This window comes from Zingiber officinale, chromosome 6A, assembly GCF_018446385.1.
Source record: "Zingiber officinale cultivar Zhangliang chromosome 6A, Zo_v1.1, whole genome shotgun sequence".
In the NCBI taxonomy this organism is placed as follows: domain Eukaryota; kingdom Viridiplantae; phylum Streptophyta; class Magnoliopsida; order Zingiberales; family Zingiberaceae; genus Zingiber; species Zingiber officinale.
Genome location: NC_055997.1, coordinates 111,558,949 through 111,572,941, shown reverse-complemented (window position 1 = coordinate 111,572,941; position 13,993 = coordinate 111,558,949). Strand labels below are relative to the sequence as shown.

General features: G+C 40.3%; 1 protein-coding gene across 1 annotated transcript; it reads left to right on the top strand.

Moving 5' to 3' along the window:
• Nucleotides 1–3,216: 3,216 nt before the first annotated feature.
• Nucleotides 3,217–13,763, top strand: LOC121995156 (endoglucanase 8-like; the record flags this gene model as incomplete). Its single annotated transcript, XM_042548973.1, has 8 exons — nucleotides 3,217–3,420; nucleotides 3,506–3,922; nucleotides 4,204–4,296; nucleotides 4,369–4,551; nucleotides 4,696–4,780; nucleotides 4,913–5,076; nucleotides 5,153–5,464; nucleotides 13,755–13,763. Coding segments are annotated over exons 1-8 (1,467 nt in total), but the record flags the coding sequence as incomplete, so codon positions are not given.
• Between the last annotated feature and the right edge of the window lie 230 nt (nucleotides 13,764–13,993).

The following is a 13,993-nucleotide window of genomic DNA, read 5'->3' as shown; positions in this document are numbered from 1 at the left end:
TATTCCATTGGTAAATTTATCGACCGAAAAATATATTCCGTCGATAGATTTACCAAAGGAATAATATATTTCGTCAGTACCCGTAATTTAATTCAATGCTAATTATTTTAGCAGTTGCTGACGGAATTTTTTCCGTCAAGGATCACTGACAGAATGACACATTCCGTTGCTGATTAATGATGGAATTAGTTATCCCGTCGGTAATCACTAAATGGAATTACCGACAGAATTGAGCATTTCGTCGAAGATTACTAACGGAATAATAATTCCATCGATATTCCGACATAAATAGAAAAAAAATTCATAGATTATCTTCCTATTTAGACCAAACATGTATACAATTTTTATACATAAAGAGTCATCATAAATGATGATATTTTCATATATATAAATGTAATTCACACTCCACAATTAAATTTAACAATCCAAATAGTATCTAAAATAGCAATAGAAAATCCATATCCATCCATATGCATAATAGAAACTTTCTTACAAACAAAATAATATAAAAAAACTACAAAATGTTGCATATATAACTAAATAAGTTTTGATACTGGATAGGTAATATGAGTAAATGATAATCATCAATCATAATAGACCTGAACTTCTGAAATATATAACAATACAAAATTTAAATATTAGTTTAGTAAATTATCAAAACAAAATAAATATATTTTGCATGAATTATATATGATAAAAAAATTAAATTTATAATTGAACATATCTCAAAAAAAAAATTAATTATCATGATTTGATGGATCATAAGTTGATGATTCAGGCATAGTAAAACTTATTAATTCAGGCGCAATAAAAGTTGTGCCAAATGAAAAATCACCAGAAGACCCAATTGATTCATACAAATAAGGTTCTCCGTGACAGTACAAATTATAGTAATTTGGTACAAAATTATTTCTACATATATGTACTTTCACAGTATCCTCATCACGAAAAATTCTATTTTGATATTTTTTTTATGATTGCATGGACATCGTAACTCGGCATCATTCATATATTCTGGACAAATTATTTTACTTCAACAATAAAATTATCTCTAATAAATCATTTTTCTAATCGATTGTACATCTATGTTTTATTCATAGACATTGTCACCTAATAGGAATACAATTTAAAACACTATTAAACTTGTACAATTTAATTTAACCTTAAATAAAGTAATCAAACATAATATGTGAGTAGTTTCAAACACAACATAATAGGTTAGATCAAACATAATGTTCACTTTCTATTGAACATTTAACTTAGTAGACCAAAAGAAACTTAGATTATTTTTTCGTATATTAAACATGTAGTATCTACCAAAACTAAAATCACCATATGACTATATCATCTTATATATCAAGATATTAAATTTAACCTACATCTCTAAAATCAACCATGTAAATTATATATATATATATATATAGTCTGACTGGAGAAGAGCAGCAAATGCAGTATACTGCAATAGAAATAAAATTTAGCTAAAATAAATAGAAAAAATGGCATGCTATGATAAATTCAACAAAATAAGCCGTTGTAAATAAGGCAATCACGTGTTGGTGGCCACTATTGGCGTCGCCAACCGCGTGCTAGCGGAGGGCACAGCTACGTGCTAGCGGAGGGCACAGCTACGCGCTAGCGGCGGGCATAGCCGCCAACCGCATGCTGGCAGAGGGCACACCCGCCAGGTGCGTGCTGGCGGCGGCCACCATGCACATGCAGGCAACGACAGCCAGCCGCATTCTAGCGGCGACACAGCACGCAGCTGGCGTGTTGTGGCGGCGGAGCGGCGTGCTGTGTCGACAGCTAGTCTTCGCTGTCGTCGGGAAGAGATGGGAAGAGGGAGAAAGAGGGGAAACTTACTGAATCACCAAAGCTCAAGAGATCGGAGGAGAAGGCCGCGTGCATGAAGGGAAAAGGTTTGGCCGTGTGCCCTAGATCTAATAGACATTACCGATGGAATTGATATTCCATCGGTAATTCTCAAGGTTACCGACGGAATAACTCAATTCCGTAGGTAATTTTCAAAGTTACCGATGAAATATCAATTCCGTCGATATTTCTATTATCGACGGAATATAAAATCTGTCGGACGTCTTGAGAATTACTGACGGAATATCAATTCCGTTAGTACAACCCTAACATTATCCTTTATCCGACAACCATTTACGACAGAAAGAGTATAACCATCGGTAATTTTCGACCATTATCAACAGAACAAGTTAATTCTATCAGAAAGCCTAAATATACCGACGGAAATAAAAGTTCATCGATAATTCCATCAATAATGCTATTTTTTTTTCTTGTAGTGATAGCCCAACTCTTGAATAAAAAGACAAAATTTTATTAGCTTCCCCCAGTTTAAACAAACTGTTTATCAATTGGGGCCCCAAAATCAGATATGATTTAGGCGTCCAGTCACAGACGGATATATATATATATATACTTATTTTCTTATATCTTACAATAATTAATAAGAATTGGCTGGACTTTACATTTTGGCAAAGTCCCGCTAAGTGAGAATCTAATCAATCAATTATTAAAGACAGAACCCAATTCATAATATGAATGTAAAATAAAGCACCTACTAAATCCATTGCAATAATATCAGTTGCAATACCTACCAATTGGTAGCAACGTAACGGATATTAGTAGCAGCAAAAAATGGAATTTATCATCAACCCATTATTAGTAGCAACGGATATTTTAAGTCTGTCACTAATAGCAACGATAATTAATAAATCTGTCTCTATATAGCTAGAGAAAGAAATTAAACGTGTGTCACTAAATCTGTCGCTAATAGCATATTTATTTTAGTCAACCAAAGAGGAGTTCCTCTAGAGTCATTTCCCCTACTTACTTTCCTCTATATATTTTCAAATTAATGCTCACAAAATTAGACATTTATTATTGTAAGGATGGTTTCTTTCCAAATTAAATGGAATAAACTATTACGAATCAATTCAATATTTCGTTGATTAGATCCTATCATGCATAGTTTTATTATTCAAATAAGGTTTAGCACTGACTTGAAATATATATATATATATATATATATATATAGATAAACTTCTTAAGGAAATTTATTGCCTTATTTGGCAAGTGAGAATGTTGAACAATGGTGTCATGAACCACTATCCTATTAAGATCATCTGTGTCTATAAAATACCGATTAATTGAGATGACAAAGAATTGACTTGAAAGGAAAAGAAAATGTCGATGGAGAGGATTTGCGTTGTTGTTTGTGGTGTGTTGTTGTTGATGTCAACGGCATCGGTTGGATGGGAGCAAAAGCACGATTACAAGCTCGCGCTGAGCAAGAGCTTGTTGTTCTTCGAAGGGCAGCGATCAGGCCATCTCCCTTCTTGGCAGCGCATGACTTGGAGAAAGAACTCGGCTCTACGCGATGGCCAAGAGGCTGGTGTAAGACAATTTAGCTATCTATACATGACTGCCTATTCTTGTGTCTACGAGGAACAACTTGTATAATGTTTCTTAATTTGTTTAGGTTGATCTAACGGGGGGATACTACGACGCGGGGGACAACGTGAAGTACAGCTTTCCGATGGCGTTCACGGCGACGTTGTTGGCGTGGAGCATCATCGAGTTCGGCGACGGGATGGCCATGGGAGACGAGTGGATTAATGCTGCGGAAACTCTGAAATGGAACACGGATTTCTTGCTCAAGGCCACGGCCAACTTGCCCAACACGGTCTACGCCATGGTGGGCAACCCCAACAGTGACCACAACTGCTGGGAACGGCCCGAGGACATGGACACCCCGCGCCCCGTGTACGCCATCAACACCACTCACCCGGGCTCCGAGGTCGCCGGCGAGATCGCCGCCGCGCTGGCTGCTGCCTCAATCGTCTTCAAGATCGCCGACCCTGCCTACTCCTGGCGCTTGTTGTCTAAAGCGAAGGAGGTACGTATTTGAAACCCTGAAATTAATAATAGAAGTGATTAGCGCTATAGGAACGGTATTGTGATAGTATTTTATCACTAGAAAAATGTATATAATTTCAAAGATTTTACAATTATGTACGTATATAAGTTCTCTTATACATACAGAACTAATTTCGATGCTTATTTAAATTCAACACGCACACGCACGCACAATACGCTTGCATTCAATTATCAATTCTTGTAATTTTTTTTTAAAAGTATACAATTTAATTTATTTGTTTTTTTAAAAATTTTTTGCAGGCGTATTATTTCGCAAACACCTACCAGGGCTCATACAACGATAGCATTGGCGACGCAGTCTGCCCATTTTACTGTGATTTCAGTGGCTACCAAGTAATTATAATTAATATTGTTTTAATTAATTGCTTTTATTTCTAGTAAAATATTTATATAATTATGTTGCAGGATGAGTTAGCTTGGGCTGGAGCATGGTTGAATAAAGCCACCGACAGCCAAAAATACCAAAAACATGTTGACGCAGCCATTCGAAAAATCAAACTCATGCAAGAAGTAACTGACTATTCTTCTATTGACACTGAGTTTTCATGGGACAATAAACATGCAGGAATTTACGTCCTCCTAAGCCAGGTATTAATTAATTTTCATATATCTATTAATGAATATAAATATAAAATAAATATATTTACTTTTCAAAATAATTTTTAAAATTATAAACCGGCTTTATTTTTTTACTTAATTATGACAATTTTTTTTAACAAATTAAAATTGCAGATTGGTCAGTACAAAAAAGAAGCTCAAACCTTTGCATGCGGCGTGCTACCAGAATCCCCCACCAGGACCATCAAATACACACCAGGTTCGTCAATTAACTAATAACTTCTCGTGTTATTAATTATCATTTTCTCGATGGAGAAAATTAAATGGCAGAGTGAAAATATTTCTCAAATTAGAGAATATATAATTCATTTAATCATTTATATATGTACAGGGGGTCTGCTCTTTAAGACCGAAGGGTGCAACAATCAAGCCGTCGGTTCACTTTCTTTGCTCGCTCTTATCTATGCTAAACATGTCAGGCTAGCTAGGCAAAGAATCACTTGCGGCAACACCAAATTCCCCGCTTGGAAGCTTGTAGAATTTGCAAAAAATCAGGTAATTAATTTACCATCGAAACTCTATTAATTGCTTTCTCTGAATAGCAATGAATTAATGTTGTTTGTCGATGTAGGCGGACTACATCTTAGGCACCAATCCAATGGGAATGTCTTACATGGTCGGTTTCGGCCCCAAGTTCCCTCAGCACATTCATCACAGGGCGGCCTCCCTCCCGTCCATCGATGCGCATCCCTCTTTCATTCCATGCACAGACGGCTTCTCTTACTTAGACAACCCCAATCCTAATCTAAATGAGCTGACTGGAGCTATTATCGGAGGGCCTAACAATGGAACAGATTACTTCGACGATGATCGACGTCAGGCGGCGCTAACTGAGCCCACCACTTATGTCAATGCTCCATTTGTTGGTGTGTTTGCTTACTTCGTTAATCATAAGAAGTAAAATTGTTGAATTGTTGTACAAGAGATCAATAAATGTAAATAATTTACCAAAGGAAGCACTTAGATCTTCAAAAATCTCAAAGGTGGTGGCACTACTTACCCTTTAATTTTTTTAGTAAATCATGCATGTGTAATATAAATTATGAATATCATGCATGTGTCATAATTATATAACACTGCTACACATGATAAATTAGTTTTAGTGTGAAAAGAAAAAAAATATGTTAATAAATTTTATTTTGGACTTCATCAAAATTAGTTAGTAAAAAATTTAGATTATAAATTAATGCTCCAGACCCATAAATTAATTGTAACGAACTATGTCTCATAACAAATTAATTTAATTTTTTATTTCAGCTAAAAACCCGAGAAAGGTATGCTTTCTAACATCGTTGACCCAAGATATTTATAGAAGTTTCTCTGTTAGCAGAACCATGACATATTTTTTATATAAAAACAATCAAAGAAATTTTTTAATAAATTTTTAGTGCAAAAAAATATTAACTTAATTTTATTTTAGACTTTAACAAAATTAGTTAGTTCTTAATACAGATTCTTAATAAAATAGTAAAATAAATAAATAAATATAGTAAGATAAATAACCATTATAATAATTTCTTGAGATAAATGTGGTTATAAACATTTTCTAATTACATTTAATACAAAATTTATCAGAGTATATAATTTTCACAAATATCAATTATTTCCTTCCTAAACTTGTTAACCTTTAAATCTAATAATAATTATTTTTTAAAGATAGAACACGATTAAAGAAATTCAAGATAGTAATAATAAGCATTCCGTAGGGCAGATTTCAGAAAAAGATCTGCCCAAGGTATTTGATTGTTTGATGCATTGATTAGTTGAAATATATCTTTGAGAACTCATCTTCAAAGATCTAACCGTCTTCTTCAAGTGATCTTTCCCGATTGTTTGCCACCATTAAGCACAACCGGCCATGCACAGTCAAGTAGCCTATAGTTAACTTGCAATAATAATAGCTCAATTGGCTAGTAATCACCAAATATTCACTACTGTCATCCCATAAATTACTCTTAATTATATGTAATTATTATCAAATAGATCCAATAGGGTCCCATCCTCTTTGGCATCAATTAATATTATGGTGATTGACCATATTTTAATCATATTTGTATCAATCTTGATTATCACATTATTTTCTAGTTGATCATATCAACAACATAATAATATATAATAAAAAAAAGAGCAAGAAAAAAAATGAAGGATGGTCGATGTCTTCGATTCCTTCTTCATCTTTTTTACACATGGTCTTTGCGATTATCTTGAAGCATTGTTAATTTGTTTTGGTTGGGGACATTGAATAGACGTTAGCCTACAGAAGATTGATTTTGAAATCAAGGAGAACACTTTGATAAATAAACTCGCTAAAATAGCAATTCAATTGTTTGCTTTATAGTACAAATTCCTTGCATATGCGTGTTCATTTTACAACTCATGGCAACGTAAGGTATCAGAAATTATACTTGACCATTAAGAAATACTAATCATATCAGTATCACTTCTGGGGAGAATGACCTTGCTTGCGGCTCAGGCTGCGTCGTTGTTCACGGCGGCTGCCTAACGAGTGGCTGCCGCATGGAGACAACGAGAGGATGTTGTTCATGTCATTCGAGAAATCCAATGTTGTGCGAGAAAACCTTTGAAGATTGAATTACCTCACACACGAAAGCCTTTGCTTCACTAGAAAAAACATGAATTTAGTGACGAATTTTAATGACGAACAAAATTTGTCACAAATTCATAACAAAATTAACGATAAAAAGGAAATCGTCACTAACGGTAATGAAATTAGTAACAAAAAAAAAAAAAATAGTCACATAATTAGCAACAAAAATTTTCATCACAAAATTCATTACAAATTATCTTCATTGCAAAATTTGCAATGAATATTAATATTCGACGAATTTTGAATTTGTTACTTGATACGGTGCATGATGGTAGGGGCGGATAGCTGACGCGGTCAAAAGTAAAGCTCACGACGCGGTCATAAGTTAAGCCCACATGGCGGTCAGAAGTCAAGCCTATGTGGAGGTCATAAGTCAAGCCTATGTGATGGTCAAAAGTCTGGCTTACGTGGTGGCCAAGGGTCCAGGTTACAGGGGGATCCTGGTCGGGCATAAGTGGCATTCAGGGGTTAAGCCTACATGACGAGTAGGAACTCAGAAGGTAGGACGTACAAGTCGGGATACGCGGACCACAGGTCGGGATATGTGGACCAAAGACGTACAGGTCGAAATTTACAGAACTAGATTCGTAGAACAGGATATACAGAACAAGATGTACAGGTTAGGATAAGCGACATAAGGCTTGCAGGTTTGGATTCACAGGATAAGATAGACAGACCAGGAGACACAGATCGAGACGTACAGGTCGGGATATGTGGACCAAAGACGTACAGGTCGGAATATGCGGACCAAAGACCACAGGTCGGGATATGCGGACCAAAGATGTACAGGTCGGGATATGCGGACCAAAGACCACAGGTCGGGATATGTGGACCAAAGACATACAGATCGGGATACGCAAACCAAAGACGTACAGGTCGGAATACGCGGGCCGAAGGCTTACAGGTCCGGATTCACAAGATAAGACAGACGATCAGGAGACAAAGATCGAGACGTACGGGTCGGGATATATGGACCAGGACATACAGGACAAGACAGGAGGAATAAAACTTACAATTCAAGGTACCCACACAGACTAGGACATACATGACAGGACAGGAGGAGTAAGGCTTATAGTTCAAGGTACACACACGGATCAAGGCGTATAGGACGGTAAGCGCAGGTCTGGATTTACTGGGATCTACCGAATGGCAAATGGAGGGCTGGACATACAGATTTGGATTACAAGGTGACAAACACAAGCCAAGAAATGTACCAGGAAATGCGCCGAGGAATGTAGGTCTATGCCCACAAGTCAAGATTTGCAGGTACGAGGATTCAGTTAAGGGTTAACAGATTGGGGCCGGTGCATACTATACGACAATCGAGCCAGAGAATTGTAACAACTTGTCAGAGAATAATCGCCGCTTGTCAGGGAATATGCTAACAGTCTAGGGCTCATGACACATCGATCCCTCTCTAGACCTATAAGAAGAGGCCACGTGTCATTCATCGCCAGACAAATCCTGACACCCGACATTCCCTGACACTCGTCAAACTCCAGAAGCACCCACTGCCATATAAAAGGGAGGCTTTGTCTCTACGTAGGTACACTCACTTGTCCTTTGATACTCGTGCTTTACTTTTCGTCTTTTCACTGTGCTTCTGGGGGAAAAGTACCTGACTTGAGCATCGGAGGGCTTGACCCGAGGACTTTTTCCCTGGTTTATGGTCTCTAACGACCCGGGTGCTCGTCTGAGTGTGGGCAGGAGATCTCCACCTCGTCGTCCTAGTCATCATTTTTCGTCACCCTCTCACGGCAGTCCTGACCGGAGGTGCAATGTCAGCAACGCATTCGAAAGACCCCCCCCCCTCAACGCCTACGACAACACGGCCAGTCTCTGTCCGACTCAGCTTCCGGACGGGATCAAATTTGGCGTCGTCTGTGGGAATCTCTCACCTGTTCTGGGACATGACGATGGACGATTCTGGATGAATCAACGTGACAATGACCGCTGGAGAATATGAGCTATTCAAGGAGGCCGAAAGGCGGGCGACCTCCGAAAAGCAAGCTACTGTTTCTTGATCACGCAAGGCGCCTGAGGCTTCTAAAGAACCTGTGCATATTTCGGATCGAGGCTCTAAGAGAAAACAACCTGAGGAATTTCCCCCTGCTTTCTACCGAGAGCCCGACCTGGGATACTATCAGCCAGGTCCCTTCGCCCACAGCCTAAAGGAAGAACAATCACCAGTATCTATGGCAGAAAGTTCCCTTCCTCGAGATTCAAGGAAAGAGAAAGCTAAAATTCTTAGGGAAGAGCCCCGTGCTGAACCTGAGGAGAAGGTTCCTTTTTCCTCAGGAATACTAGAAGAAAAGTTACCTAAAGGCTATATACCCCCTGCTATTGGGGAATATGATAGCAGCAAAGATCCCGAAGATCACCTTCGTAAATTTAGGAATGCCGCTCTGTTGCATCAATATAACGATTTTGCCAGGTGTCGGGTATTTCTGAATACCCTATCTGGCTTGGCACAAAAGTGGTTCGATGGATTGCCACACGGGTCCATCCCTTGCTTTCATGATTTCAAAATTGCTTTCCTGCACCACTTCTCTAGTAGCAGGAAATACCAAAAAACAGACCATTGTCTCTTCGCCCTCAAGCAGGGGTCAGCCGAGCCCCTAAGAAGTTACATTAAGCGGTTTAATCAAGTAGCTCAGGATGTTCCATCAGTCACTTCAGAGATATTAATGAGCGTCTTCTCTCACGGATTAGGAGAAGGAGAGTTTTTCAGGGATCTTATCTAAGATCCAGTCAAAAATTTTGATAGCATGTTAGAACGAGCAGCTAGTTACATTAACGTGGAGGAAGCCCAAGCGGCACGAAGGAAGGCTGATCGAGCACCCCCTACCGTTAACAAGTCGGAGAAAAGAGTACCTCCATAACCCGCTCAACCTCTTCCTCGAGCTCGGGAAGTTAGGCCTTTCTTCCCGGCTCTCCGAGTCGTCGCAGTCCAGGCTAACCGGCCTAGCCCCTAGGGCTCGAGGTACTGTACCTACCATCGATCTCATACTCATGCCACCAATGACTGTTTTCAGTTTGCCCGTGATTCCCGACGAGCTGCGGAGCTTGGCTTACCACCTCCTAAGCTAGCCCCCTAGGTACAAAAGATGATAGAAGAGCAACGTGCTGCAGCAAGTCAAGCAGGCCGACCCCGTCCTGACCTGGGTGGGCCAAGTGTTTCGCAACCCGGTCGGGGTGTAGAATAAGGAGAAGCCAGAGAAGTAGAAAATCGCGACAATGCGGCCATTCGAGAGATAGACATGATCTCTGGAGGACCTACTGATGGGTATTCAGGCAGGGCGCGCAAATCCCATGAACGTCGATTGGAGATCCATGCTGTAGGATGCAGTCAGAAGCAAACTGCTGGCCCTGTCATCAATTTTGGGCCACGGGATTTAGAAGGACTGGAGCTGCTGCATGATGATGCCCTCATTATTAAGGTTGTCATAGCCAATAGTCGAGTGGTCAGGGTCTTCGTAGACATTGGAAGCTCAGTCAATGTATTGTTCAGAACTGCATTCGAGGAGATGCAAATTGACGTGAGCGAGCTCCAACCCGTGGCCACTTCTCTATACGGGTTTACAAGCAATGAGGTGAAGTCCATGGGTCAAATCAAATTAGTCATATCCTTAGGCAATGAACCATTAGTGCGGACAAGAAGAAGCACCTTCATCGTGGTAGACTCCCCCTCGTCCTACAATGTCATCTTAGGCAGGTCAGCCTTGCATGAATTATGGGCTGCGGTTTCTACATTTCATCAGAAAATCAAATTCCCGGTCGGGGATCAAGTTGGAGAAGTCAAAGGAGAGCAGCTTGTTTCGCGAAGATGCTATGTAGATATGGTCAAAGTGGAAGCTCGCAATGCATAGAGGATCCAGGATAGGAGTATCCACGCTATTCAAGAGGAGCCTCTCCCCCTGACTGAAGAGCCTATCCCCTGGGTAGACGTTCAGTTGCATCCTGAACGTTCGGAGAGCCTCACCCGCATAGCCAGTGACTTACCTTCGAGCCTTAAGGAAGAACTGATCCAGTGCTTGGTCCACAACCAAGACGTTTTCACCTGGTCTACTGAAGAATTACCAGGGGCAGTCCCGAAATAGTATAGCATAAGCTACATCTCTTGCCTGGCGCCTGACCGGTCAAGCAGAAGAAGAGAAACTTCTCGATTGAGCAGAACAAAATAATCCGAGCCGAAGTAGACCAGCTCAGGAAAGCAGGACACGTCCGAGAAGTACAATTCCCATCCTGACTTTCCAATGTGCTCTTAGTAGCCAAGCTCAATAATAAGTGGAGGGTATGTATTGACTTCAGAGATCTTAACCATGCCAACCCTAAGGATTACTATCATCTTCCTCGGATCGACCAGATGGTAGATTCAATGGCTGGCTGTGAGAGGATCTGTATGCTGAACGCTTATCAAGGGTATCATTAAATACCCTTAGCCCAGGAAGATTAGGAGAATGTTAGCTTTATTACAGCAGATGATACCTTCTGTTATACCATCATGCCTTTCGGTCTCAGGAATGTTGGAGCCACCTATCAGAGGATGATGGACAAGATTTCCCGGGAGTAGATTGGACGCAATGTGGAAGTATATGTCGACGATATACTCATCAAAACCCCTCTTGCGGTGAGCCTGATTACAGATGTGGAGGAAACTTGCAAAACCCTCCGGCAGTATGGGCTGAACCTGAATCCATTGAAGTGCATGTTTGGGGCTAAAGGAGGAAAGTTCTTGGGATATCTGGTAACTGAACGGGAAATTGAAGCCAATCCTGAAAAGGTGCGGGTACTTCGAGATATGCAAATTCCACAGAATCTGAAGGAAACGCAGAAGTTGGTGGGCAGAATAACAACTCTATCTCGATTCATCTCTCGATCAGCAGATCGCGCAGCTCCTTTCTTCAAAGTGCTCAGAAAAGCTGCCAAATTTCAGTGGGACGAAGAATACACCCGAGCTTTCAAAGAACTGAAGATATACTTGGGGACTTTACCTTCCTTATTCAAGCCCATTACGGGAGAACCACTTTGGGTGTATCTATCAGCCACCTCTGAGGCCATGGGGGCAGTATTAGTGAAAGAACAAGATAATGTACAACGACCTGTGTACTTTTTCAGTCATCTATTGAAGGGGGCTGAATCTCGATGTACAACCCTGGAGAAGTTGGTTTATGGACTGGTCCTTATGGCGCGTCATTTGAGGCCTTACTTTTTGGCACACCTTATCACGGTCTTGACTAACAGCACCATGGGTAGGGCCCTTACCAATGTGGAGGTCGTCGGTCGTCTTATCAAATGAGCGACAGAGTTAGGAGAATATGATATAGAATATCAACCTTGCACGGCGATTAAAGCGCAAGCCCTGACAGATTTCTTGACAGAAATTCATTAGACTGATTCCGAAGAGATTTGGAAAATATATGTGGATGGATCAGCTACGCAGCAAGGAAGCGACGTAGGGATTCTCCTGATATCTCCTCAGCAAGACACCTTACAGATAGATGTTCAATTAAACTTCAAAGCTACTAACAACGAAGCGGAGTATGAGGCTCTGTTGGCCGGACTACAGGCAGCCCGACACGTAGGGGCTGCCCGGATAATCATCTATTCAGATTCTCAATTAGTGACCCAGCAAGTAGAGGACAATTTTGAAGTCAATAGTGGTAAGCTACAAGTATATCAAGAAACTTATGCCAGGATGAAGGAGGAGTTTAAAGAGGTCACAGTAACTAAGATTCCTAGAATGGAAAATAGCCGAGCTGATGAGCTAGCTAAAATGTCTAGTTCTTTGACCACATGGGTATTGGATAGGTCAATAGCAAATACCTTCCTCATAGCCCAGATAGATCTTCAGAATAATATGGATGAGCCTATCGATTGGAGAGCACCAATGATCAGCTACCTGCAACGAGGCATCCTGCCGAATGTTACGCTTTCGCAAGTGCACGGATTCGTCGTCAGTAATATATAAGATTGTCAAATCACAGGGACTGTTGATTAAGCATTAGAGATGTCGCAAAGTAAGTTATCTAGACGGTCAAAAGTTGGCTTTGGCGCTTGCAAACTAACGAGAGTGATTTAAGAGAGAAAGAGAAGGATGGGAGAATCAATCTTGGAGGGATTTGACCTTTGGGGAATGGATTCTAGGATTTTGGTTTCATTGTGGTGGAACTTGATGCATCAAGTTCTATCGTTTACCCATTGTCAATCAACATACCTTCGCCGGAAGTTAAAGCTACTATCCTTAAGTATTAATCAGAGAAGACCCCTATGAAATCCTATTACGGTTAACCCCTGTTACTAGGGCGCCTCGGTAGATCACAATAATACAAATCTAATTGGTATCATTAGGGATAGAGATAGGGGTTTGGTTTGGTCTCTTACTTCCTTGTGGAGAAGTTGCCTCTCCTTTCAAGGGAATATCCTAGACGCCCGTGAACGGGTTACCCCTGTCACTAGGGCCCTACGATCTAAAATCTCTCTCTACGAAATTAGTAATTCCCACACAATCAATTAACATGACAAGGCAACAAGTCTCATGCATATCAAATAGAAATGAAGCAAGAGAAATCATCCAACGAGTAAAGACACAAACATGAGTCTTACATCAAACCCTATCCAAAACTACTCCCTACATCTATAGAAAAGGAGATCTACTCCATTGCGAAAGAGGAACAACCCCAAAACATAAAGTAAAGCACACTTACAACCCTTGATGTGAGGAGAAGGGGAAGAAGAGATGCTTGCCGAGGTTTCCGATGTCTTGGTGATGCCTCCTTGCTCTGGAGATGGACGGAACGTCAA